The sequence below is a fragment of the Poromitra crassiceps genome (assembly GCF_964638095.1).
Source record: "Poromitra crassiceps genome assembly, chromosome: 25".
Taxonomy (NCBI): domain Eukaryota; kingdom Metazoa; phylum Chordata; class Actinopteri; order Beryciformes; family Melamphaidae; genus Poromitra; species Poromitra crassiceps.
Genome location: NC_139649.1, coordinates 18,778,124 through 18,804,388, shown reverse-complemented (window position 1 = coordinate 18,804,388; position 26,265 = coordinate 18,778,124). Strand labels below are relative to the sequence as shown.

At 45.5% G+C, this 26,265-nt stretch overlaps 1 protein-coding gene across 2 annotated transcripts in view; it reads right to left on the bottom strand.

The window, feature by feature from the left end:
- The window catches only part of shq1 (SHQ1, H/ACA ribonucleoprotein assembly factor), a 53,266-nt gene extending 29,534 nt beyond the window's left edge, over nt 1-23,732 (bottom strand). Inside the window, exons 1-9 of one of the 2 annotated variants that reach the window (XM_083660731.1) lie at nt 23,655-23,732; nt 22,490-22,666; nt 22,096-22,160; nt 16,536-16,664; nt 16,253-16,419; nt 15,997-16,109; nt 15,792-15,889; nt 1,916-2,073; nt 195-248 (exon numbers count right to left, since the gene is read on the bottom strand). In XM_083660731.1, the coding sequence (XP_083516857.1) occupies nt 195-248; nt 1,916-2,073; nt 15,792-15,889; nt 15,997-16,109; nt 16,253-16,419; nt 16,536-16,664; nt 22,096-22,160; nt 22,490-22,666; nt 23,655-23,683 (990 nt within the window). In that variant the 5' untranslated portion in view covers nt 23,684-23,732. The remainder of the gene's footprint in view (nt 1-194; nt 249-1,915; nt 2,074-15,791; nt 15,890-15,996; nt 16,110-16,252; nt 16,420-16,535; nt 16,665-22,095; nt 22,161-22,489; nt 22,667-23,654) is intronic. The other variant, XM_083660732.1, reaches the window with a different exon arrangement.
- Nucleotides 23,733-26,265: the final 2,533 nt, after the last annotated feature.

Here is a 26,265-nt window from a genome sequence, read left to right as displayed (position 1 = left end):
ACCGAAGCAACAGCTGCTGAAAATGGACTTGAGCCAGGATCAGACATGCTGGGATCAATAAGGACCCGGAAGGCTGAGAATAGCAGGAGGATATTAAAAGAAGAGCTTTTTTTACTCCTATCCACACGGAGGGCAGTTTAAAAAGACACGCCCAAGTGTGTCCACTGCTGTTCTTCTTCTTGTGTTTGTCTCACCTCTAGCCAGCAGAGTGTCCCGCTGAGTTTTCTCATGGTCCATGGTGACTCCACCTGCAGAGGAGAGAGAGAGAGAGAGAGAGCGCTCATCACTGTCAACACTGTTTACAGATCATGCAGGTATGAGGTATGAAACACTGCGTGGAGTTACATTCAGTCTGGCTGAGACCCAACAGGCACAGAAAGGATCCTGCTTTTTATCACTATCAGACTCTCCCATGCCTCTAATAAAACAAAAGACCATCTGAGAGAAAGTATGGGAACGGGTCTGGACTTTCTCCAGGTCATTACATCCCAGAGGATAACTTAAGTGTTCACATATGACATTTTTACACAAGTGTCTCTGTTTTCTTAGCTGGACGTTGATTCAACATTCTGCCGTATCAAGTAGTATTTCCACTATTTATTTTTGCTTGGTTGGCACAGCCTACGATGTGTCTATAACAATGAAACCAGGCCTGGCTCGCACACCTTGCCTCTCTGTAGCTACCTCAGCCTCTCTGTAGCTACCTCAGCCCCTCTGTAGCTACCTCAGCCTCTCTGTAGCTACATCAGCCTCTCTGTAGCTACCTCTCAGCCTCTCTGTAGCTACCTCAGCCCCTCTGTAGCTACCTCTCAGCCTCTCTGTAGCTACATCAGCCTCTCTGTAGCTACCTCAGCCCCTCTGTAGCTACCTCTCAGCCTCTCTGTAGCTACATCAGCCTCTCTGTAGCTACCCCAGCCTCTCTGTAGCTACCCCAGCCTCTCTGTAGCTACCTCAGCCTCTCTGTAGCTACCTCAGGAGGAGAACCGGCCAGGCTCACACACCTAGCCTCTCTGTAGCTACCTCAGCCCCTCTGTAGCTACCTCTCAGCCTCTCTGTAGCTACATCAGCCTCTCTGTAGCTACCTCAGCCCCTCTGTAGCTACCTCTCAGCCTCTCTGTAGCTACCTCAGCCCCTCTGTAGCTACCTCAGGAGGAGAACCGGCCAGGCTCACACACCTAGCCTCTCTGTAGCTACCTCAGCCTCTCTGTAGCTACCTCTCAGCCTCTCTGTAGCTACCTCAGCCTCTCTGTAGCTACCTCAGCCTCTCTGTAGCTACCTCAGGAGGAGAACCGGCCAGGCTCACACACCTAGCCTCTCTGTAGCTACCTCAGCCCCTCTGTAGCTACCTCTCAGCCTCTCTGTAGCTACATCAGCCTCTCTGTAGCTACCTCAGCCTCTCTGTAGCTACCTCTCAGCCTCTCTGTAGCTACCTCAGCCCCTCTGTAGCTACCTCAGGAGGAGAACCGGCCAGGCTCACACACCTAGCCCTAGCCTCTCTGTAGCTACCTCAGCCCCTCTGTAGCTACCTCTCAGCCTCTCTGTAGCTACCTCAGCCCCTCTGTAGCTACCTCAGGAGGAGAACCGGCCAGGCTCACACACCTAGCCTCTCTGTAGCTACCTCAGCCCCTCTGTAGCTACCTCTCAGCCTCTCTGTAGCTACCTCAGCCCCTCTGTAGCTACCTCAGGAGGAGAACCGGCCAGGCTCACACACCTAGCCTCTCTGTAGCTACCTCAGGAGGAGTGACACTAAGGAGGCCTGGAATGAACTCGTGGATTTGCCCCTAATCTCTTAAGGCTGAATGAAACGGAAGGCAGTCTAGAGGATTTGAGGATGGAGGGCTTTGTCACCCTAGGCTAAGTGTGGCTCAGGAGTAGTCTCTTCTCTTCACACACACACACACACACACACACTCACGTTGTGCTCTCCCTCTGTAGTGCGCACTTCATAGGTGTACGCCAGCACGATGTCCACCAGGCTGAGCCAGACGTGGTGACGGCACGTCTTGTCCAGCAGGTAGGAGCGCGGGGTGAATTTCCTCAGCTGCTCCTTCTCGTCGTCGGTGAAGGACACGTCTGCACGGGAACATGGAGATGACAGTAAGAATCCAGGTGTTTCATTTCAGGTAGTCACACTTGTATAGTACATTTGTTCTTACGCTTTATTTATCCAGGAAAAGTCATTTGAGCGTCACTCTCATTTCCAGTAATGCTGCTTTGCATATTCACATGTGGGAAATGCCCAGTAAAATCACATGTCTTCTACTGTGTCAGGTCACGTAATCAGGATGGTGTTCCAGGCTAGGTTCCCGGGACATAGGGCTTTCACACCGGCAGGGCTCCGTGCCGGTTCTGGTTCCCGAACCCAAATTTGAACCGGTCGGCGCGTTCAGACCGAAAAAATAATTGGTTCGGAACTTGAAAAGTTGGTTCTCAGCGGAACCAAAAGATAGTTGGTTTTTCCTTGGGAACTGTGACATCATCAGTGGGTGTGTCTTATTCTAGGCTGTGAAAACGAGCAGGAAGGAGAAGAAGGCAGTGACAACATGGAGAAAAATAATTTGCAGTGGTCTCCTGACGAAACAAAATGTTTAGTGGCGATTTGGGCATCTACCGAATTTCAAGAAAAGCTAGAAAGCAGTACAAGAAAGAGCAAGTGGTATGCCGAACTTGCGGAAGAGATGGCCAAGGCTGGGTTCACTTGAACGCCAGACCAAATAATTAATAAACTTAAAAAACTGAATGAGGACTACAGAATAATGTCCTCACACTTTGGTTCCGCTTAAACTGGTGTGAACGCGGGCTGGTTCGCCAGAAAGCACCAAGGTTCTGAGACTCCAGAACGGAACCAGAGCCAGAACCAGAACCGTGTCTGTCTGAAAGTGGTAGGGATCCTCGAAGAGGTTCCAGGGGTCCCTCAGGAATATTCGGAAAAGTTAAATATGACTATAATAGGGGTGGGACAAAATATCGATACCCACGTTATCGCGATATTTCCACCCGCGATACGTTATCGATACACTGGCGCCAAGTATCGATATGTTTATTATTATTATTATTATTATTTTTTTTTTTTTTTTTTTTTTTTTTTTAAATAAACAGGCTAAAATATTATGCTGTGTGTGGTAGTTGAAACATAGTTTCAAGTTGACTTTATTTATGTTTGTAGTTGAAACAAAAACATAACTACTGTAGGCTACATGAATGGAAATGTTTGATCATTAATATCTACTTTTAGAAATTATATAGGTAGGTAGGTAGGTTATATAGGTTTTCTTGTTTTAATAGTAATAATAAAAAGACTTAATGTGTAACTTTTCCTCCGTGGTATCGAAAATGGTATGAGTGAGTGAGTGAACTCAGAGAGTTCATGTCAATTCTGCTAATAAATGCATAATACATGATTTTTTGCCTTCAGAGGTATTTTTTTCACTTGTTACACAGGTATCGTGATGTATCGTCTTCCAATATATCGCAGTATCGCAGTATCGCAGTATCGTGATATATCGTTATCGAGGGCCAAGTATCGTGACGATATCGTATCGTGAGCTACTCAGCGATTCCCACCCCTAGACTATAATGTCATTAACCAGTGGAAGAATGAAGACTATTCTAAAACATGATGCCACCATCATTCATCTCACAACAACAACAACAACAACAACAACAACAACAACAACAACAACAACAACAACAACGTAGAGAGAATGGTATAATTCAATGCTAAATCAACAACAGAAACCTTCCCATAAGATTTCCTGGGATCAAATCTTGATGGGAGTGGATGGAACTAATGTGTGTCTATGTGGGGGGTTCATCACATGAAAACATTTGAGAAACCCTGCTCGAGGCTACCGCCTGCCCAATCACAGCCAATCACAGCCACTCACAGCCACTCACAGCCATCCACAGCCAATCACAGCCATCCACAGCCACTCACAGCCAATCACAGCCACTCACGGCCACTCACAGCCACTCCGCTCGCTCCAAATTCACAAACTGTTGCGTTTAGAAAGAGACATCAGCTTAATGGGGATCTACAGCATCAAGCCTAATGGGGCGCCGCAAACAGCCTTCAATCCCATTTAAGCTATCTGCATCCGTCAGTGTTGAAAAGCGTGCTGAATGTGTGCAGGAACATGCTGCAACTCAACCTTTTTCCTTTTTTTTTGTTGGTCTCTCCAGCAGCTTATGAAACAGCTGAAAGCAATTGTTCTCTCTGCATGAGGAGGAGTGGAGAGAGAGAGAGTCCCTGCACTGAGCCCCCTGACGTGCGTGTACGTGCGTGTACGTGCGCGTGAGCGTAACGGCCGCGCGCGTCCAAACCATCCCTGGCTGCAGTGGGAAGAACGTGGCTCCTCTGGGAAGGAGATTCCTGCTACATGACGTCAGGCTGTTCGCTCCCTGCAGACGCTACCTGAGTCCCTGGCCGGTGCAGCTGCAGCAGGCAGAGCACAGCCAGGCAGAACACACACACACACACACACACACACACAAAGAGCCAGGTGCACGTTGTTGCCCACATCTGCACACACTCTTCTTCACACACACACACACACACACACGCAAACATACACACGGAGTGCAGGGATTACAATACACATGTGTACACAGACACACAAGCAACAACAAAAAACAAATAGATGAACGGGCAGCCACATCTGCATGCACTCTTCTTCAAACACACACACAAGAATGCAAGCACACACACAGATGTATGTAGTGTACCACACATGCGCACACACACACACACACACAGATGCGCACACACAGACGCACACGCACACACACACAGATGCGCACACACAGACGCGCATGCACACACACACACACACACACACACACGTACGTAGTGGAGGGACAAAAAAAAGCAAGCACAAAGAAATATCCACACTCACACAAAAGTTGATGCAATGCAGTGTTTCTGACGATGTTCTAAAAATGACGAGAGGCTGTGAGTTTCTGCACATTGTCATTCGAACAAAAACAATATTGCCGATTTCAGCAGCTACGGTCTGTCTAATCTCCTCTCTCGGGGTAGTGCAGCGGTAGATTCCCTGCCCACCAGGGCCGCAGGTTCGAGCCCCCGTGTTATCTCCAGCTTGGTCCATACAGGCACAATTGGCCGTGACTGAGGGTGGGAAGCCAGATTATGGGTATGTCGCTGCACTTGTGCCTCCCCTGGTCGGTGGGGGGGAGGGGAACTGGGGGGAATAGTGTGATCCTCCCACGCGCTATGTCCTGCTGGTGAACTCTCGGAGGAAGCATGTGCTAGTCTCCAACTCTCCCCAGATCGGCAGAGGGAGTGGAGCAATTATGCTCGATGTTAAATAAGGATATGGATGTCTCAGGAGTAGACGTACTGCGAGTCTGCATTCATTTTGTGCGTAATTGTACACGTTTTCTGAAAGCTTGCGGGTACCGACGACAGTACCACATTCCTACACACTTTTGACTCTCTACTGCCTCCTAGTGGATGTATTAACATGATACCAACATGAAGGACGCATGGAAGCATGTGGGCATCGTTTGAAACGGACATCTTTCTTTTCGCACGAAAGTGGAGCATAAATGAGCCAGGACCTTAACAGAGAATTGTCTGGTTTTGAATGAGATCAACCAAACGAAAAGATGACATCATGATATAGTACTGTAAGCAATGTTGTCCGCCTGTGAGTAAGGCTGCACAAAATAAGACACCAAATTGTGATTTTTGCAATTGAATATTGATATTCATGATAAATGTGGACACAGCTTTATATATACATTTATATCATTATAAAATCTAAATAGGGAACATAGCTTCCTTTTGCAAGTTGGAAACTGCAGCCATCAATATGTTGATATATTTTCAATTCACTCTGTAACGCAGCCCCACCGGTGAGGTGAGCAGGCAGACGTACTGGAATAGATTTGGCACCTCATCTTCCACCACTTTCAGTCATCTCAACTGTGAGGCCAATCAATTCTACTGGGCATGAGCAGGCAGGGTATGAGGGATTCAGATGATTGGAGATTAATTTTTGACCTAATTCCTCCAGTTGGAAAGGCGGTCTGGCTCGTCGCTGCTCTCTACAGGTCCAGATGGCCTGATGGCATGGAGTAAATATGCTTGCTCAAAATCCTGCCGAGGGTTGGAGAGAGAACGCTCCCAGAACTTCACATACCCAAGGAGTCAAAATATGACCTTGTATGGGAGAGATGATTGATTTGTGTGTACACACACTGAGTTCATATCAAGGAAGGCCCTTACGAGACGCAACAACAAACTCAAGCTCACACTGTAGCCTTGGGTGGTAGGCAGCCTAAAACAACACCAGCTAATTGGGTAAAAGATCGGAGATTGTGGTGTCTCAGATCAGCCACATAATAATAAAGTGTTGCAGGTAAGGAGGGAGAGAGACAGAGAGAGAGAGGGGGGAGAGGAAGGGAGGGAGAGAGAGAGAGAGAGAGGGGGAGAGAGAGGGAGGGAGAAAGAGAGGGAGAGAGAGGGAGGGAGGGAGAGAGAGAGGGAGAGAGAGGGAGGGAGGGAGAGAGAGGGGGGAGAGAGAGAGAGAGAGAGAGAGAGAGAGGGAGGGATAGAGAGAGAGAGAGGGAGGGAGGCAGAGAGGGAGAAAGAGAGGGAGAGAGACTGAGCTGTCAGGTTCATTTACCCTGGCCCAGTGTGTGAACACAGGCCTCCAGTGGACAGCTGTGGCCTGTCAGTGTGCTGGCCCTGACACTGGGAGAGCACAAAGGGGCCAGTTTCTACCTCATTAGCACTTCTTGTGTCCACATCCATCTGTCAGTTGACATATATATCAGCCTTAGCAGAGGTGACTGGGGGGGGGGGGGGGGGGGGGTTCATATATATCAGCCTTAGCAGAGGTGACTGGGGGGGGGGGGAGGGGTTCATATATATCAGCCTTAGCAGAGGTGACTGGGGGGGGGGGGGGAGGGAGGGGTTCATATATATCAGCCTTAGTAGAGGTGACTGGGGGGGGGGGGGGAGGGGTTCATATATATATCAGCCTTAGCAGAGGTGAGGGGGGTTCATATATATCAGCCTTAGCAGAGGTGAGGGGGGGTTCATATATATAAGCCTTAGCAGAGGTGAGAGGGGGTTCATATATATCAGCCTTAGCAGAGGAGACTGGGGGGGGTTCATATATATCAGCGTTAGCAGAGGTGAAGGGGGGGAGGGGTTCATATATATCAGCTTTAGCAGAGGTGAGGGGGGGTTCATATATATCAGCCTTAGCAGAGGTGACTGGGGGGGGTTTCATATATATCAGCCTTAGCAGAGGAGACTGGGGGGGGTTCATATATATCAGCCTTAGCAGAGGAGACTGGGGGGGTTCATATATATCAGCGTTAGCAGAGGTGAAGGGGGGGAGGGGTTCATATATATCAGCCTTAGCAGAGGTAAAGGGAGGGGAGGGGTTCATATATATCAGCCTTAGCAGAGGTGAGGGGGGGGTTCATATATATCAGCCTTAGCAGAGGTGAGGGGGGGTTCATATATATCAGCCTTAGCAGAGGTGAGGGGGGGTTCATATATATCAGCCTTAGCAGAGGTGAGGGGAGGTTCATATATATCAGCCTTAGCAGAGGTGAAGGGGGGAGGGGTTCATATATATCAGCCTTAGCAGAGGTGAGGGGGGGTTCATATATATCAGCCTTAGCAGAGGTGACTGGGGGGGGGAGGGGTTCATATATATCAGCCTTAGCAGAGGTGACTGGGGGGGGGAGGGGTTCATATATATCAGCCTTAGCAGAGGTGACTGGGGGGGGGGGAGGGGTTCATATATATCAGCCTTAGCAGAGGTGACTGGGGGGGGGGGAGGGGTTCATATATATCAGCCTTAGCAGAGGTGACTGGGGGGGGGGAGGGGTTCATATATATCAGCCTTAGCAGAGGTGACTGGGGGGGGGGGTCATATATATCAGCCTTAGCAGAGGTGACTTGGGGGAGGGGGTGGGTTCATATATATATCAGCCTTAGCAGAGGTGACTGGGGGGGGGGGGGTTCATATATATCAGCCTTAGCAGAGGTGACTGGGGGGGGTGGGTTCATATATATCAGCCTTAGCAGAGGTGAAGGGGGGGTTCATATATATCAGCCTTAGCAGAGGTGAGGGAGGGTTCATATATATCAGCCTTAGCAGAGGTGAGGGGGGTTCATATATATCAGCCTTAGCAGAGGTGAGGGGGGGTTCATATATATCAGCCTTAGCAGAGGTGACTGGGGGGGGGGTTCATATATACAGCGTTAGCAGAGGTGAAGGGGGGGAGGGGTTCATATATATCAGCCTTAGCAGGGGGGGGGGGTTCATATATATCAGCCTTAGCAGAGGAGACTGGGGGGGGGGGGGTTCATATATACAGCGTTAGCAGAGGTGAAGGGGGGGGGAGGGGTTCATATATATCAGCCTTAGCAGAGGTGAGGGGGGGTTCATATATTTCAGCCTTAGCAGAGGTGACTGGGGGGGGGGGTTCATATATATCAGCGTTAGCAGAGGTTAAGGGGGGGTTCATATATATCAGCCTTAGCAGAGGTGAAGGGGGGGGTTCATATATATCAGCCTTAGCAGAGGTGAAGGGGGGGGGGGTTCATATATATCAGCCTTAGCAGAGGTGAAGGGGGGGAGGGGTTAATATATATCAGCGTTAGCAGAGGTGAAGGGGGGAGGGGTTCATATATATCAGCCTTAGCAGGGGGGGGGGTTCATATATATCAGCCTTAGCAGAGGAGACTGGGGGGGGGGGGTTCAAATATACAGCGTTAGCAGAGGTGAAGGGGGGGGAGGGGTTAATATATATCAGCGTTAGCAGAGGTGAAGGGGGGAGGGGTTCATATATATCAGCCTTAGCAGAGGTTAGGGGGGGTTCATATATATCAGCCTTAGCAGAGGTGACTGGGGGGGGGGGGGTTCATATATATCAGCGTTAGCAGAGGTGAAGGGGGGGGTTCATATATATCAGCCTTAGCAGAGGTGAAGGGGGGGGTTCATATATATCAGCCTTAGCAGAGGTGAAGGGGGGGGGTTCATATATATCAGCCTTAGCAGAGGTGAAGGGGGGGGTTCATATATATCAGCCTTAGCAGAGGTGAAGGGGGGGGGGGGTTCATATATATCAGCCTTAGCAGAGGTGAAGGGGTTAATATATATCAGCGTTAGCAGAGGTGAAGGGGGGAGGGGTTCATATATATCAGCCTTAGCAGAGGTGAAGGGGGGGGGTTCATATATATCAGCCTTAGCAGAGGTGAAGGGGGGGGTTCATATATATCAGCCTTAGCAGAGGTGAAGGGGGGGGGGGGTTCATATATATCAGCCTTAGCAGAGGTGAAGGGGTTAATATATATCAGCGTTAGCAGAGGTGAAGGGGGGAGGGGTTCATATATATCAGCCTTAGCAGAGGTGAAGGGGGGGGGTTCATATATATCAGCCTTAGCAGAGGTGAAGGGGGGGGGAGGGGTTCATATATATCAGCCTTAGCAGAGGTGAAGGGGGGGGAGGGGTTCATATATATCAGCCTTAGCAGAGGTGAAGGGGTTAATATATATCAGCGTTAGCAGAGGTGAAGGGGGGGGGTTCATATATATCAGCCTTAGCAGAGGTGAAGGGGGGGGGTTCATATATATCAGCCTTAGCAGAGGTGAAGGGGTTAATATATATCAGCCTTAGCAGAGGTGAAGGGGGGGGGTTCATATATATCAGCCTTAGCAGAGGTGAAGGGGTTAATATATATCAGCCTTAGCAGAGGTGAAGGGGGGGGGTTCATATATATCAGCCTTAGCAGAGGTGAAGGGGGGGGGGTTCATATATATCAGCCTTAGCAGAGGTGAAGGGGTTAATATATATCAGCCTTAGCAGAGGTGAAGGGGGGGGGTTCATATATATCAGCCTTAGCAGAGGTGAAGGGGGGGGGGGTTCATATATATCAGCCTTAGCAGAGGTGAAGGGGAGGGGTTCATATATATCAGCCTTAGCAGAGGTGAAGGGGGGGGGAGGGGTTCATATATATCAGCCTTAGCAGAGGTGAAGGGGGGGGGGTTCATATATATCAGCCTTAGCAGAGGTGAAGGGGTTAATATATATCAGCCTTAGCAGAGGTGAAGGGGGGGGGTTCATATATATCAGCCTTAGCAGAGGTGAAGGGGTTAATATATATCAGCCTTAGCAGAGGTGAAGGGGGGGGGTTCATATATATCAGCCTTAGCAGAGGTGAAGGGGGGGGGGTTCATATATATCAGCCTTAGCAGAGGTGAAGGGGTTAATATATATCAGCCTTAGCAGAGGTGAAGGGGGGGGGTTCATATATATCAGCCTTAGCAGAGGTGAAGGGGGGGGGGTTCATATATATCAGCCTTAGCAGAGGTGAAGGGGAGGGGTTCATATATACAGCGTTAGCAGAGGTGAAGGGGGGGGGAGGGGTTCATATATATCAGCCTTAGCAGAGGTGAGGGGGGGTTCATATATATCAGCCTTAGCAGAGGTGACTGGGGGGGGGGGGTTCATATATATCAGCGTTAGCAGAGGTTAAGGGGGGGTTCATATATATCAGCCTTAGCAGAGGTGAAGGGGGGGGTTCATATATATCAGCCTTAGCAGAGGTGAAGGGGGGGGGGGTTCATATATATCAGCCTTAGCAGAGGTGAAGGGGGGGAGGGGTTAATATATATCAGCGTTAGCAGAGGTGAAGGGGGGAGGGGTTCATATATATCAGCCTTAGCAGGGGGGGGGGTTCATATATATCAGCCTTAGCAGAGGAGACTGGGGGGGGGGGTTCAAATATACAGCGTTAGCAGAGGTGAAGGGGGGGGAGGGGTTAATATATATCAGCGTTAGCAGAGGTGAAGGGGGGAGGGGTTCATATATATCAGCCTTAGCAGAGGTTAGGGGGGGTTCATATATATCAGCCTTAGCAGAGGTGACTGGGGGGGGGGGGTTCATATATATCAGCGTTAGCAGAGGTGAAGGGGGGGGTTCATATATATCAGCCTTAGCAGAGGTGAAGGGGGGGGTTCATATATATCAGCCTTAGCAGAGGTGAAGGGGGGGGGTTCATATATATCAGCCTTAGCAGAGGTGAAGGGGGGGGTTCATATATATCAGCCTTAGCAGAGGTGAAGGGGGGGGGGGGTTCATATATATCAGCCTTAGCAGAGGTGAAGGGGTTAATATATATCAGCGTTAGCAGAGGTGAAGGGGGGAGGGGTTCATATATATCAGCCTTAGCAGAGGTGAAGGGGGGGGGGTTCATATATATCAGCCTTAGCAGAGGTGAAGGGGGGGGTTCATATATATCAGCCTTAGCAGAGGTGAAGGGGGGGGGGGGTTCATATATATCAGCCTTAGCAGAGGTGAAGGGGTTAATATATATCAGCGTTAGCAGAGGTGAAGGGGGGAGGGGTTCATATATATCAGCCTTAGCAGAGGTGAAGGGGGGGGGTTCATATATATCAGCCTTAGCAGAGGTGAAGGGGGGGGGAGGGGTTCATATATATCAGCCTTAGCAGAGGTGAAGGGGGGGGAGGGGTTCATATATATCAGCCTTAGCAGAGGTGAAGGGGTTAATATATATCAGCGTTAGCAGAGGTGAAGGGGGGGGGTTCATATATATCAGCCTTAGCAGAGGTGAAGGGGGGGGGTTCATATATATCAGCCTTAGCAGAGGTGAAGGGGTTAATATATATCAGCCTTAGCAGAGGTGAAGGGGGGGGGTTCATATATATCAGCCTTAGCAGAGGTGAAGGGGTTAATATATATCAGCCTTAGCAGAGGTGAAGGGGGGGGGTTCATATATATCAGCCTTAGCAGAGGTGAAGGGGGGGGGGTTCATATATATCAGCCTTAGCAGAGGTGAAGGGGTTAATATATATCAGCCTTAGCAGAGGTGAAGGGGGGGGGGTTCATATATATCAGCCTTAGCAGAGGTGAAGGGGGGGGGGTTCATATATATCAGCCTTAGCAGAGGTGAAGGGGTTAATATATATCAGCCTTAGCAGAGGTGAAGGGGGGGGGTTCATATATATCAGCCTTAGCAGAGGTGAAGGGGGGGGGGTTCATATATATCAGCCTTAGCAGAGGTGAAGGGGAGGGGTTCATATATATCAGCCTTAGCAGAGGTGAAGGGGGGGAGGGGTTGTTGAAAAACCCAAGCGGAGGAATTGTAGCCTTCGCTTTAATATACGACAAATGGTTAAAATCACGAGTGCGCCATCAAGATTTGACGGCAAGCTGCTTAAATCTCCTGAGCGACACCATTCTCCGTACTCGGCAGTGTCGGCGCAGGCTAATGCTATTCAACCTGTCAATCAAGCCATTAAGTTTAATTTGGACCATTTATCCACGCCTGGGCTCTGGACTGGGCCACTCAGTCTCAGTCTCAGAACACAGACTGAGCCAGTCGGCAGGGAGGAGGGAACCGTAATGTTCTGCAACAGGCTGGACTCAGCCTGCAGCTAACGGCCTACGCATGGCTAACTGACGGCTGCTCGTCAATGATCGGCAGAAACAGGCTCCACCTCCCGACGCTACGAGCCGCGCACCCTCCTGCGATAATGCTATGCGTTTAATCTAAATCCTCGACACCCGCGTGCACTAAGATAAGCTGTGTGGCTATGAGCCATGTGTCTGCTGAAGCAGTGCAAGTGCTGGAATTAGCAGGCTGTTAGGAGAGGCGGACGGGCACAATTGAATTGTCTCTTGCAGTGCAGAGGCTCCATGAGCTACTATCATTCCTGCAGGAGAGGCTGAGAGGGGAAACGAAGCTGGCAGGCTCCAGCCAACAAGCTGCACATCAGGCCAAATTAAATGAGCCATTGATTTTAGATGGGTGGGAACTGATGACTGGAAATGGATGCGGATAGAAATATTAGTCCTTGGGTATTGGCACATTCGAAGATGTGCGTTATTACTTTGGCCAAAAGGGCAGCAGGGAGGCGTAGTGCATCTCAGGACACAATTCCTCCAAAAGAAAGGTTGCAAGTTGAATGCCTCGTAGTGTCCTTGAGCAGGACACTGAATCCCTACCGCTTCCAGGGTCACTGCTTTGTAGCCGACCCTGACCTCTAAGCTCCCCTGAGGAAAGGGGCAAAACAAAAGACAAATCTGTCCTTTGGGGATTCATAGATTATCACAATACAATCAAGTTAATACTTGACAGACATAAATGCTTGCAAACAACGCGAGGCTTCATTTTGTAACTACCGGTATGTTCATTTCAATTCACATGTCTACACTCAAATAACATCAACATGCAACCAGTGTCTGATTCCTCTCAATTTTTGCAACTACACGCCACCTTCTGGTAGCCTTCAGTCACTACTTTATTGGTTATTTGTAATTGCTTAAAATACCCAAATGATTTATTTCTGGTATGTTTTACACTACAGGAACAAATTAGCAAAATCATATTCTGATTTAGATGAAATTTCTACCATTGAGCCCAGTAATGTAATTGTAAAAATAAAGGTTGGTAAACTACGAACGTCAATCAGCTTTCAAATCAATCAATCAAACTGAATACCAAGTGATAAAAAAAAAAGAACGTACAATATGAATTCATGTTATACTTTCTTTAAAGCAGCCAGGATTAGATTGATTCTGTAAAATACAACATATCAGTTTATATCTTCTTTCCACAAATCTGACTTTGAGTAAATTTGCATCCCCGAAAGCCTTATGACCTCTGCTATAGAGTACCGCAGGGATGACGTATTTTTGTAGGCTTACGCAGAAGTCCCTGCACTTCCTGGTTCCTAGAGGGAAAGGGCAATGGGATTTTTGTATGGAAATTTCAGTTAAATGCATAAAATAAGGTCTGTGGTTGACAAATGTTTATGAAAGAGTAAAGTTTGTGTTCAGAAAGATCATCTTCACAAATGAGGACCACTTTTATGACTTTTGAAGCCTTTTCTGAAAATTGTGTTAAAAAAAACGCATTTAGGCTTCCCAGAAGTGCTAACGTCCAGGTCTTCCACTCATTCCTGTGGTCCTCTATAGATCACATGATGTTTAAGCTGTGGTCCTCTATAGATCACATGATGTTTAAGCTGTGGTCCTCTATAGATCACATGATGTTTAAGTTCCTGTGGTCCTCTATAGATCACATGATGTTTAAGTTCCTGTGGTCCTCTATAGATCACATGATGTTTAAGTTCCTGTGGTCCTCTATAGATCACATGATGTTTAAGTTCCTGTGGTCCTCTATAGATCACATGATGTTTAAGACTCATTCCTGTGGTCCTCTATAGATCACATGATGTTTAAGCTGTGGTCCTCTATAGATCACATGATGTTTAAGCTGTGGTCCTCTATAGATCACATGATGTTTAAGCTGTGGTCCTCTATAGATCACATGATGTTTAAGCTGTGGTCCTCTATAGATCACATGATGTTTAAGTTCCTGTGGTCCTCTATAGATCACATGATGTTTAAGTTCCTGTGGTCCTCTATAGATCACATGATGTTTAAGTTCCTGTGGTCCTCTATAGATCACATGATGTTTAAGTTCCTGTGGTCCTCTATAGATCACATGATGTTTAAGACTCATTCCTGTGGTCCTCTATAGATCACATGATGTTTAAGTTCCTGTGGTCCTCTATAGATCACATGATGTTTAAGCTGTGGTCCTCTATAGATCACATGATGTTTAAGTTCCTGTGGTCCTCTATAGATCACATGATGTTTAAGTTCCTGTGGTCCTCTATAGATCACATGATGTTTAAGTTCCTGTGGTCCTCTATAGATCACATGATGTTTAAGTTCCTGTGGTCCTCTATAGATCACATGATGTTTAAGACTCATTCCTGTGGTCCTCTATAGATCACATGATGTTTAAGTTCCTGTGGTCCTCTATAGATCACATGATGTTTAAGACTCATTCCTGTGGTCCTCTATAGATCACATGATGTTTAAGCTGTGGTCCTCTATAGATCACATGATGTTTAAGTTCCTGTGGTCCTCTATAGATCACATGATGTTTAAGTTCCTGTGGTCCTCTATAGATCACATGATGTTTAAGTTCCTGTGGTCCTCTATAGATCACATGATGTTTAAGTTCCTGTGGTCCTCTATAGATCACATGATGTTTAAGACTCATTCCTGTGGTCCTCTATAGATCACATGATGTTTAAGCTGTGGTCCTCTATAGATCACATGATGTTTAAGTTCCTGTGGTCCTCTATAGATCACATGATGTTTAAGTTCCTGTGGTCCTCTATAGATCACATGATGTTTAAGACTCATTCCTGTGGTCCTCTATAGATCACATGATGTTTAAGCTGTGGTCCTCTATAGATCACATGATGTTTAAGCTGTGGTCCTCTATAGATCACATGATGTTTAAGCTGTGGTCCTCTATAGATCACATGATGTTTAAGTTCCTGTGGTCCTCTATAGATCACATGATGTTTAAGTTCCTGTGGTCCTCTATAGATCACATGATGTTTAAGTTCCTGTGGTCCTCTATAGATCACATGATGTTTAAGACTCATTCCTGTGGTCCTCTATAGATCACATGATGTTTAAGTTCCTGTGGTCCTCTATAGATCACATGATGTTTAAGACTCATTCCTGTGGTCCTCTATAGATCACATGATGTTTAAGCTGTGGTCCTCTATAGATCACATGATGTTTAAGCTGTGGTCCTCTATAGATCACATGATGTTTAAGTTCCTGTGGTCCTCTATAGATCACATGATGTTTAAGTTCCTGTGGTCCTCTATAGATCACATGATGTTTAAGTTCCTGTGGTCCTCTATAGATCACATGATGTTTAAGGATTGTGAAGGGAGGAAAACTCACCGGCCTCTCCCTCCTGTTCTGAAGAGGGACTCAGCTCCGCCCACCACGGGCTGAACTTCAGCAGCCGCTGTATCTCTTCATCCTCAAACAAATCAGCACTGCAACGACAGGCAGCATGTCAGCGAGACGCAGGCAGCATGTCAGCGAGATGCAGGCAGCACGGTAACATCATGCTGAGGGCTGTCACACGTTCTGATACACTTACAGGTAATGGTCATGACAGAAGGCGGATGTCTCTGCTTCTAGCCGAGCCTGCCGCCTCTCTGCTGCTGTGGTGCCTTCTGGGTTCCTGATGTCAATCACGTCAGTCAGCTCCTCCTGTCAGGATGTTTCCAGCATATAAGATGCATATTATAATGTTTCATCTCAACTTTAGTCATCATACTGTAACAGTGTAACAGCTACTCTTTCTAATCAAGTACACAGACATAAGCTTTTCAGTGATGAGGGAAGAACCTCACCTGTAGCCTGGCAAACACTCCAGACCTCTGATTGCCAAAGCCATATTTCTGCAGGGATCGCAGCTCTTCTTCAGAGCTCTCCGTGTACACCTCCTGCTCAACCTGCCAGTCAAATTCTTCCTCATCGTCCTCCTCTTCATCATCTCCTCCACTTCCCCCGCATGCTTCTGAAATGTAAAGCAGTGACGGCTGATTATACTCCAATACCGTGCACCGCTCCATGCCACCTTTACTTTCGATATCGAGTTAACCAAGTTCAACAGATGCAATCCATTCAGCTTACCCGTGCTAACGTCTTCTACCAGTGGCTTCGCTGATCTGGAGCCTTTTGGGGCAAGGAGGCTAGTCAGCATTTGAAGGCCTTCAAAGTGCTCTCCAGCAGTCTCCTTCGGGACCCGAAGAGTGAAGAGCCCTAAACCACAAAAAGTGTTGTTTTTGTTTTGAACCATTACAGTATAGATCAGCCATTTTGCTGTTTGACAGTATTAGTCAAAGCAAATCCAACACGCATTTTTTTTTATATACAATAGATTTATTTTTATTCTATTCACTAAAATAATTATTGTGTGTTCTCCTTCATGAGTTGCAGGGCTGTATCAGTGAAAGAAATCACTAAATGCTTTCTGTAAACTGATATTTGATTAAGAGAAGAGAGATGTGTCTGTCACAGTATGTGTGAAGACTTTGTTCTATTTTACAACTTCAAAAAACAACAACAGAGAATCACTGACAGATCGTATATTTACAATGAATATCTTTTGACATAAAATGTGATGATGATGATGTGTTGATGAAAGTTAGCCTAATTTTCCAGATTGACCATGTGGGACGTGTGCTGATCTAAGTGTTGTGTGTGTTGTAGTCAAGTCACTATATCTCGAGTCCAAGTCCAGTCCCCAGTGTTCGAATCCAAGTCCAAGTCAGAGTCGCCAAGGAGTCAGAATCAAGTCCCCATTACCTCAGTCTGAGTCCGGACTTATTGAATGTGAATCCCACACACGTGTCTGCTCTTGCATGAAATTGAATAATGTCACTGTATTATTATATAGCTATCAATATCTTGAGCCCAATTATTAGGGCCTATTATAAAACAACAACAAAAAACTGTCTTTATCAATTAACAAGTCTGAGTCCTCGTCTCCAACTTCTGAGGCTGAAGTCATCAGTCATCAGTGCTCAAGTCCAAGTCAAGTCACAAGTCCTGAAAGTGAGTCCAGGACTCTGACTCGACTACAACACTGGTGTAAGGCGATACTTCCAATGTAAACAAATCCAAATTCTCAGGTGAAAGTGAGCGTGCTGCATAGATTTGAAAACGCAGAACTTTTGTTAGGAAACTACTTTTCATTCACAAATAACATGTATGTTGTATGTTTGTCTTCATAGCATAAATCTCCTCCACGGATTGCATTACTACAGTACACATCTCTGAAGTTTGGATTTCATGCTAAATGACGAGCAATATCATCATGAGTGGGATACAATGGCTTTTACCCACCAGTCTCATTTGAGCTAAGTGTGTGATAATGGCTTGTAAACATCCACAGCAATTTGGTAAGGGAGAATCTGGAAAATAAAGCTAACTTTCGCTAACACCAGAGGAATCCTTTAGGACAGTGGCTCACTATCCTTTTCACGTCAAGGACCCCTAAACTGACACAAATTAGACCATAGGTGATAACAGTTTTGTTCCAGGGTCCCCCATCTGATAAGATTGTTGCTTTTAGATGTTTATTACAGAACGTGTGTGAAACCCATGACCAAAACAGTCACACATTCTGACATTGTGTTACTTACAGTATGGATGGAAGTATAGTGAAAATAAACGATCCCCCTTTTTTGCGGGGGAACCCCCTCAAGGACGCCTGGGGCTCCCCGCACCCCCACTTTGAGAACCACTGCTTTAGGAGTTGCTTTATAAAGTGCCATTAAAAAGTGTAGTGTGGCCACACAGAGACAATCCCATAGTCAAAGACCTCATAAAAATGTCAATGCATTCAGAGTGTTAAAGCTTAGAAACCACTTGATTATGATGGAAGCAGGCTAATTGCTTATGTTGCAAGTCTCTAATGAGACCGGAGAGCCCAAAAGAGGGATCTTAATGATAGCTCATTATAAGTCTAAACAAGGACAGCCATTTGCAGAGCTTTAGTAGCAGATGCTACAGGCTTATTTAGACACAGTGTGTTGAGCAGGGCCAGGCTGACAGAGAGGCAGGGAGGTGTCACAGTCCATAATGCAGATATCTCCACGAAGACACCTTCATTAGAAGCGAGCACTTGAAATGTAACGTCAAACACAGACACGGGAGAACATCACGCCGTCCTGACCCAGGTAGACCGACAATTAACGGCCGATTAATCAGTGCAGATAGGACGTTTTTACAAACTATCGTTATCAAATTAACTTGGCTCCGATAGTGGACGATAATAACAGCGCAGCCTATGCCGTTCATACAGGGACGTACATCAACGTTTTGAAATCAAGGTAATGTCATTGTGTACGTGAGATCATTTATGTTTTAAATGTACTCAAGACAGCTTTATTCGTAAATATGAATAAGGTGGTCGGTTATAGTGTGGCATTATTATTAATGCATTAGACTGAAGATAACTGCTGCTCTGCAACAAGCTATGAGAGCGTTGGCAATGCGCGCGGCCGGGAGAGGACCAGCAGGCCATAAATGTGCGATAGACTTTAGATGTTCAGTTCAACAGTTATCCAGTTTCTAATAAAGTCAAAGATTGTTCATTTTCAGTGTTTCATGCAGGAGTGGGGCAATATCAGCCCATTAATCAGCTATCGGCTTTTCCCCGCGCCAATCTAGCGTTAGCATATCGCCCTTTAAAGATCCACTATTGGTTGACCTCTACTCGTTACCACATTTCATTTGATTAGTGATATATATAAAAAATACACTGGTTTACTATAAATTAATAAGCCTACAGTCATAATTTTTTTATCTGAGGCAAATGTGAGGGGCTGCTGGGAGATGAGCACAGGTCGGAACATACACATTCGTGTTATTGATTTCAAGCTAAAAGAAAACCCACACCCAATATACTTAGGAAAATAACATTAAACTGTTGGCAGACCAATCTGTGGCTATTAAAAGACATTAACAAAAGGGCATTTGTCACTCTTAATCAGATATATTGCTGCAGCAAACCTGCAGGCTGTAATCATTATGACATTACAGATGATTCCAATGGCTCTTTAAACGGAATTAAATCACATGGTCAGTAGGTTCATTTAGGCTGTCTGACTGAAGTACGAACTAAAGACACCACAGGGATGAATCACTGACTGATACTAGACCCATGTCTCACTGTGTGGAAGGCCAGCAGCATCATGTAAAAAGAGCACAGCTATTTTTTCCCTGTTAGGGTGTCCTGGTCAGTGCTCCACCCCCTCTGCCAATCTGGGGAGAGTTGTAGACTAGCACATGCTTCCTCCAAAACATGTGCAGTCATCAGCCGCTTCTGACAGTGAGGAGTTTCACCGGCAGGACGTAGCACGTGGGAGGATCATGCTATCCACCCCCCTCCCCCTCGAACAGGCGCCCTGACCGACCAGAGGAGGCGATAGTGCAGGATCCAGGACACAAACCCTTAATCCGGCTTCCCACTCGCAGACACAGCCAATTGTGCCCGAGATAACACAGGGGCTTGAACCTGCGACCCTTGTGTTGGTAGGCATCTACCGCTGTCGTACCCAGACATCCAGGACAAGACATTTTCCATGGACGTATAATCAGACATTTTTAAACACAGTGTTTTTAACCAGCTGGCTGTCACAGCTTTGCTATAGAATTTTCCCCACAAAAGAACATTGTCATTGTAAATTGTCATTTTAAACCAAATATAAATTAATAAGCATGGTTGTTGCCGAAACTAAAATTTTAATAAATGCTAAAGACTGTGCCTCATAAGGCAGTTGCAAAGTTAGTTGTATGTTTTAAAAAGAACGTTTACATCTTTTTACCAACTAGTTTACATCCTTTCCCATGGAACATTATGCAAACTCAATGTCAAAACTGTGGTGGCATAATATCCGGATTCTGGGCCAAAGTTTTCGACTGGTATTCGAAGGCCTACAGAGTAACTCTTAACACTTTGAGTGCCACGGCCCTTGGGCAAAAGGTGCTGTACTGTGCCACATAGGCCGCAATGCATTTTAATATAGCCATATCATTTTTTGTGTTCCTCTTATATGGACAACCAATAGCCTCAATGAAACTTTGAACCCTTCGGTTTCATTTAAAAAAAAACTGTGTTTATAAACCGTTCCATTTTGGAAATACACCCCTCTGAAAAAGAGTGTTTTCGACCGAAAAGAGCATGCTGAAATTAGTTTCTGAGATAATCACATCTTTATGTTAGAAAGGCGACAGAATGAATTCTGCTTTGAGTTGAACAAACATCGAGCCTGCTGCTGCATGGGTGTGTGTGTACTGTCAATGGTTGTATGCTGTTAGTGCCCTGCGTGCCCCACCCCCCTCCTCCTCCTCCTCCGTGGTGGGAGGAGTCGAGTGTCTCTGCTCTGCTGCGGTTTGCTCTGTTTGATCTGCACTGAAAAGTCCGCTGCCTGCACCCCCCGCTTTTTTACAGCGTGTCCTCGGCTCCCAGCTGAGAATAATGTAAATTTTCATAAAGACGCTGGTGTCGCCGTGTTGGCAACTAAATCATATGGATGGACTATCGCAGTGGACACGGATGGGGCTCAATTGTGGCAGCAGATGACTGCTGTTCACAGGCACAGCTAACGACGTTATGCTTCAAGCATATCAATGGCGATTTCCGTTTCCTCATGACTTCTTCTGTCTTTTCTCCTTGCCTTTGTCTAATCGGGAGGGCACTGAGGGTTCTGTAAAATAGGTTAGACACATTCAATAGCTCCCATATTGTAAGAGGCGATGTAAGAGGCTTAGATCGACATTCCCCCGTCAAAATATGAATTTGGAGTTATTGACGCCATTTGGCGTCGCTGGCAGCCTACGGTAAATTTCTCTTGACGCCATATGGCGTCGCTGGCACTCAATGTGTTAAGCCGGAGGCAGAACTTGCCATTTTTGGCTGTTCGGATTCCTCATTACTTCTCCCTATGGCTGTGCAGCAGTCCCTGACACAGGGGATGATTGTTGCCAAAAGACTTATTTTGAAAGACTGGCTGTGGCTGTGGCTGACAGACATGGTTTCAGTGGTGCGCATGGGAGACTCAGGTCTCTAAGGACTAACTCAACTGGGAAGTTCTCGACCATCTGGGATCCGTTTCTGGACTACCTGGGTGAGGTCAGAAATGGGTAATTTGTATATTGTTGCAGACATATTTGAATAGGTTGGAAGCACCATGTTGTAATGTTTTTGTTTCCTATTTTGTTTGTTTTTCTTCTTTCTCTTTTCTGTCTTAGTTTGAATTCGTTTACTTGCTTTTTCATCTTCTTTTTTTTTTTACCATTTAAAACAAATTTGTATAATCAACTGGATATGGGAATAAGTTTACGGGGTGGGAGAAAATGTTTCTTTTCAGATTAAGCACTCGCAGTCGGACACTGTCACATTGTATGCAACTTATTTGAAGATTATTTGTTTTGGGTTCTGTCCAGTCTGCAGTTGTATTGATAAAATTATGTCTGAAAACGAAACAATAAAAACATTATATACCGAAAACTGTGGTGGCATCTCCATGACAAAACTTTTACTCGAATACCTGAGAACTTGTACACGAGTAAGAGGACAGCGAGTGCAAGAAGAAGGAGCTTTGTCTTTGTGAGCAATACTGCAGCAGAAATCCACATTTGAACGTGCACACAACCTGAAGGATCATGGGATCATGTAGCCTACCTTTATCGATGTCAAATGTGGCCTTTTCCCTCCCATCTTCCACTATCCTTCCAGGGAGAGTTAATCTGCAATAATAATGATAATATCAGACTGCAACAGCATGACCAATTACAATATACAGTATGACTAATTGCAAAGATGACAACAGCACCATTGCCACCTATTGACGTTGTAAATGTAAACAATAGCAACATTAGAATTAACTGGGTGTAATGTCAACAACAAGGTGTAAGCGAAGTAAGTGTTGTGGGTCAAATTCAACAAACCGTGTGAGATGGGCCATGGGTGTCCATCTGATAAGCCCATGATAGATCTGCTTATACCCAGTTACTCTTACATCCAAGGTTTCGTTCTACATAAGTTCATAGTTACATCTGTGTATTGGTAAACTCACCTAAGGAAGTAAGGTTTGGCATAAAACTTGAAATCAGTCCCATCAATGTAGAGGTCAAACTCTGATGTTCTGGTATAGGGCACACGAATGCTGAGGATCAGATACTCAGGATCTTGGCTCAGGTCAAATGCTGGAGTAATCATGATGAACACCAACTTAACACGAGATCTGCAGAATCTAAAGACAAACACACTCCAGTTAACCTGTACTGTACTGTACTGTACTGTACTGTACTGTACTGTACTGCAGGACGCCAGCCCTCTAAATGAATCAGAGCTCAGCTGACTACAGCATGCCACCTTGTGGTTGACTTGATTACATGTTGTGTTGTGGTAGGAGATCACGTGTTTCCAACAGCAGCAGCACACATGTGCCACACCACACACACATTGACAGTGAAAAGTGTAAACAAAGCGTGTTACTGTTTACATGCAATGTCAAATATGAATACCAATTGCAAAAGTGAATAAGTTATATAAATGTATCCCTCAAATGCTTGCAATTTCCGTTGATGTCTAAACTTTAGCTTTACAACATTGGCTTGTACGGACAGTTACCGTATACCAACTGGATATTTCGTACAATTAATACATTATCAGTTAAAACCTTTCACGAATAGTGAAGGCCCACTGATAACATCGGCATAAATCCGATCCACCAACCAGCACTTACTTTATCACATTTAAACTTTTAGAATTGGTGTAGCCTACTACGATTCACTACCGCCCCCGCGGTGCAACCAACGTGGAAGAATGGGATTGTCAGGTGAACAACTTCTAAACGTTGAACGTTTGTTGAAATAACAGTATATTTGTTGTATTATAATATTCCGAATCGAAGAGTAGACCCTAACGACGTATAAAAGCTCTTAAGTGATGTTCTATGAGGTGTGTGCGTCTGACGATAAGGAAGACCACATTAAATTAGCAGATTTCTGAACCAAGTTCAGTATTAGCTGGCTACTTGCCTGTAAGCTAAGCTAACACCCATGCATTTGTGTGCTGTGGTGGCTAACAGCATGTTAGCATGGCTAGCCGGCTGGCGGGTTTCACAGCCTAACAGGACATTAACTACAAAACATGCCATGGAAATTAAATGTCTAACGTTAAGCCACTTCAGTGGCAGCCACGGAAACGACACTCGTAAAATGTAGTTAGTTAGTTACCCGGTATTAGAAGAAGAGTGAGCAAACATCCATGATCTCAACAAGCTTCACTAGTGGCAGCACTTTCATGTAGCGTCCATGTTTACCGTAGTATACAGTGTACACGGGCCGTGAAAATTGTCTTGACTGTCAGACAGTGTTCGCCAGGCAGGTACAATGCCAGTGGTTCTCAAACGTGTCATGTCAAGGACCCCTAAACTGAAACAAATTAGACAACAGACCCCCATTTGATGAGATTTTGTTCCATGGTCCCCCATCTGATTTTTGCTTTTAGATGTTTTATAACAGAAAGTGTATGAAACCCATGACCAAAATAATCATATTCTGTCATTGGGTTATGGAATTATAACGAAAATAAACCTCCTCATGGACCCCTGGTGGTCCCCGCTGTTATGTAGCCTAAATGCTCAACTTACAGGCGTTTGTCAAAACATTAAATAACAAATCACTGCATTGATTGATGATATAGCCTACTGAAATACATACAAATTGAGAAAAGTCATAGAAGATAGGCTGCATCAGCATTCAATCACATTATGTAATAAGGCAGCAAGCATAGTAGGCTATATTAAATAAGTCACGCTGCAGGTTGTTGATGACGGGATGAGTGCAGCGATCACTGTGTAGGATGGAAATACAAGAAATATACTTTGACATTATATGGACAAGTTTGTCCCACTGTAGGCTATATGACTATACTACTACTAGTAGTAGTATAGTCATTAAGTAAGTCATTAAGTAGTAGTAGTAGTAGTAGTAGTAGTAGTAGTAGTAGTCTACTACTACTACTACTACTACTACTACTTAATTATAGGCTACTAGAGTACATACAAATACCATAAAGTATGATACCTCTATACACTTATTAATGAGTAGTGTACCGTGGTACTACCACATACACTGAATATAAAAGTCCTTATGTGAATATTCTATGATTATTACAGTGATACCATAGAGACTCCACAAAGAACTCATGGTCACTATAAACTCACCATTGAATGCCACAGACAGACACACTAGTCCAGTGATACTCAACTGGCGGATGGAATTGCATTTTTTTTTCATTTTTTTTACAGTGCACCTGAACACAACATGCAAGATACCCGGTGAATAAGTGTCCAAATGTTCATGTCATTCTGGCCAATACTCCACTTCTGTTATAGCATTTCAGCCTGGAATATGGAATATGTAAGGGATAATGTATATTGAGGCGGTGATTACTGGGGAAATAATGATCGACAGGTGGATTGAGCCCGACGCGCAGCAGAGGGCTTAATCGTTCACCTGAAGGTCATTATTTCCCAGTAATCACCGCCTCAATATACATTATCCCGCTTAGAACACGGCCTACAACTAAATCATTCAATAATCTGACAAAAATAATTATTCAAATAGATTTTTTAATAGCGTTTTCAACGACAAAGCGGTTTCATTCGTAATTGGCACACAAGACACCACAGCTGCAACTGGTTGGCCTAATTAGTAGTGTCTTGCTGACAAAAGGCTCTTATCAACTGATTAATCCAGGTGTGGCAGAGCAGCGGTCGGTTGTCGAGAAATAATGACCGGTGAATCTTGTTGATTGACCAATCAGAATCGAGTATTCAAGAGAGCCGTGTTCTAAGTAAGGGATAATGTATTGTGAGCCGGTGATTACTGGCGAAATAATGACCGACAGGTGAATGATTGAGCCTGACGCGCAGCGGAGGGCTTAATAATTCACCTGAAGGTGTATAAGAAAAATGTATATTGATTGTTTATTAACTGGCCCTTGGCCTTCTATCATTTCACGAAAGTGGCCCCCCGGGCAAAGCAAGTTGAGTATCCCTGCACTAGTCTGTCACACACAGGGCAGTGTTTCTCAACTGGTGGGTTGGGACCCAAAAGTGGGTCGCGGGGCTGTTTTGAGTGGATGTGTGTGTGTGAAAAAAAAGTTCTACTCATTGAAGATGCTGCCATCTGCAGCCGAAATGACTGTCTTTCAGAGGCTGTAGCGGGCTAATTGTTGAAGCCAGAGTGAAGATACTGGTATGATATGAAACTAGAAGACCTAAGGCATCCATTGATACCAACATGCCATGCTAGCCTGTTGCGAAGGGGGCTAAATGACGCTACAAAGTTAGGCTAAATTCTGAAAATTGGGTCGCGACTTAATGACTAAGGAAAAATGTGGGTCGTGAGGCTAGAACAGTTGAGAACCACTGCTATAGGGCAGCCATTCCCAACACCTTAGCGGCCCCTCACTTCTAGTTTCTGGTTTCTGTGTGGTGCTGATGGACTCCTTGAAAAAAAGTGCTCTGAGAAGCTTTGCGTAAACTGTCACCCACAGTCTGTGACTGTCTTACCACGTACAGTAAAGAAGTCAAACTCCACCTGGTATCATAGTGCTCTCTAACAAGAGCCATGTAGCGGCCAATACACATTGTCCAGCTACTCAGGGTTAAAAGTTTAAAACCCAACTATATTGTTGTTGTTGTTGTTGTTGTTATTGTTATTGTAGAGCTAGAGCTACCACAGAGACGCACAATAGTTATCATAGGAATATGAGGGGTTATATTTGGATAATTACGGTCCTGCGCCCCTCCTAAGCCACGCCCCCGCTGTGTAACGC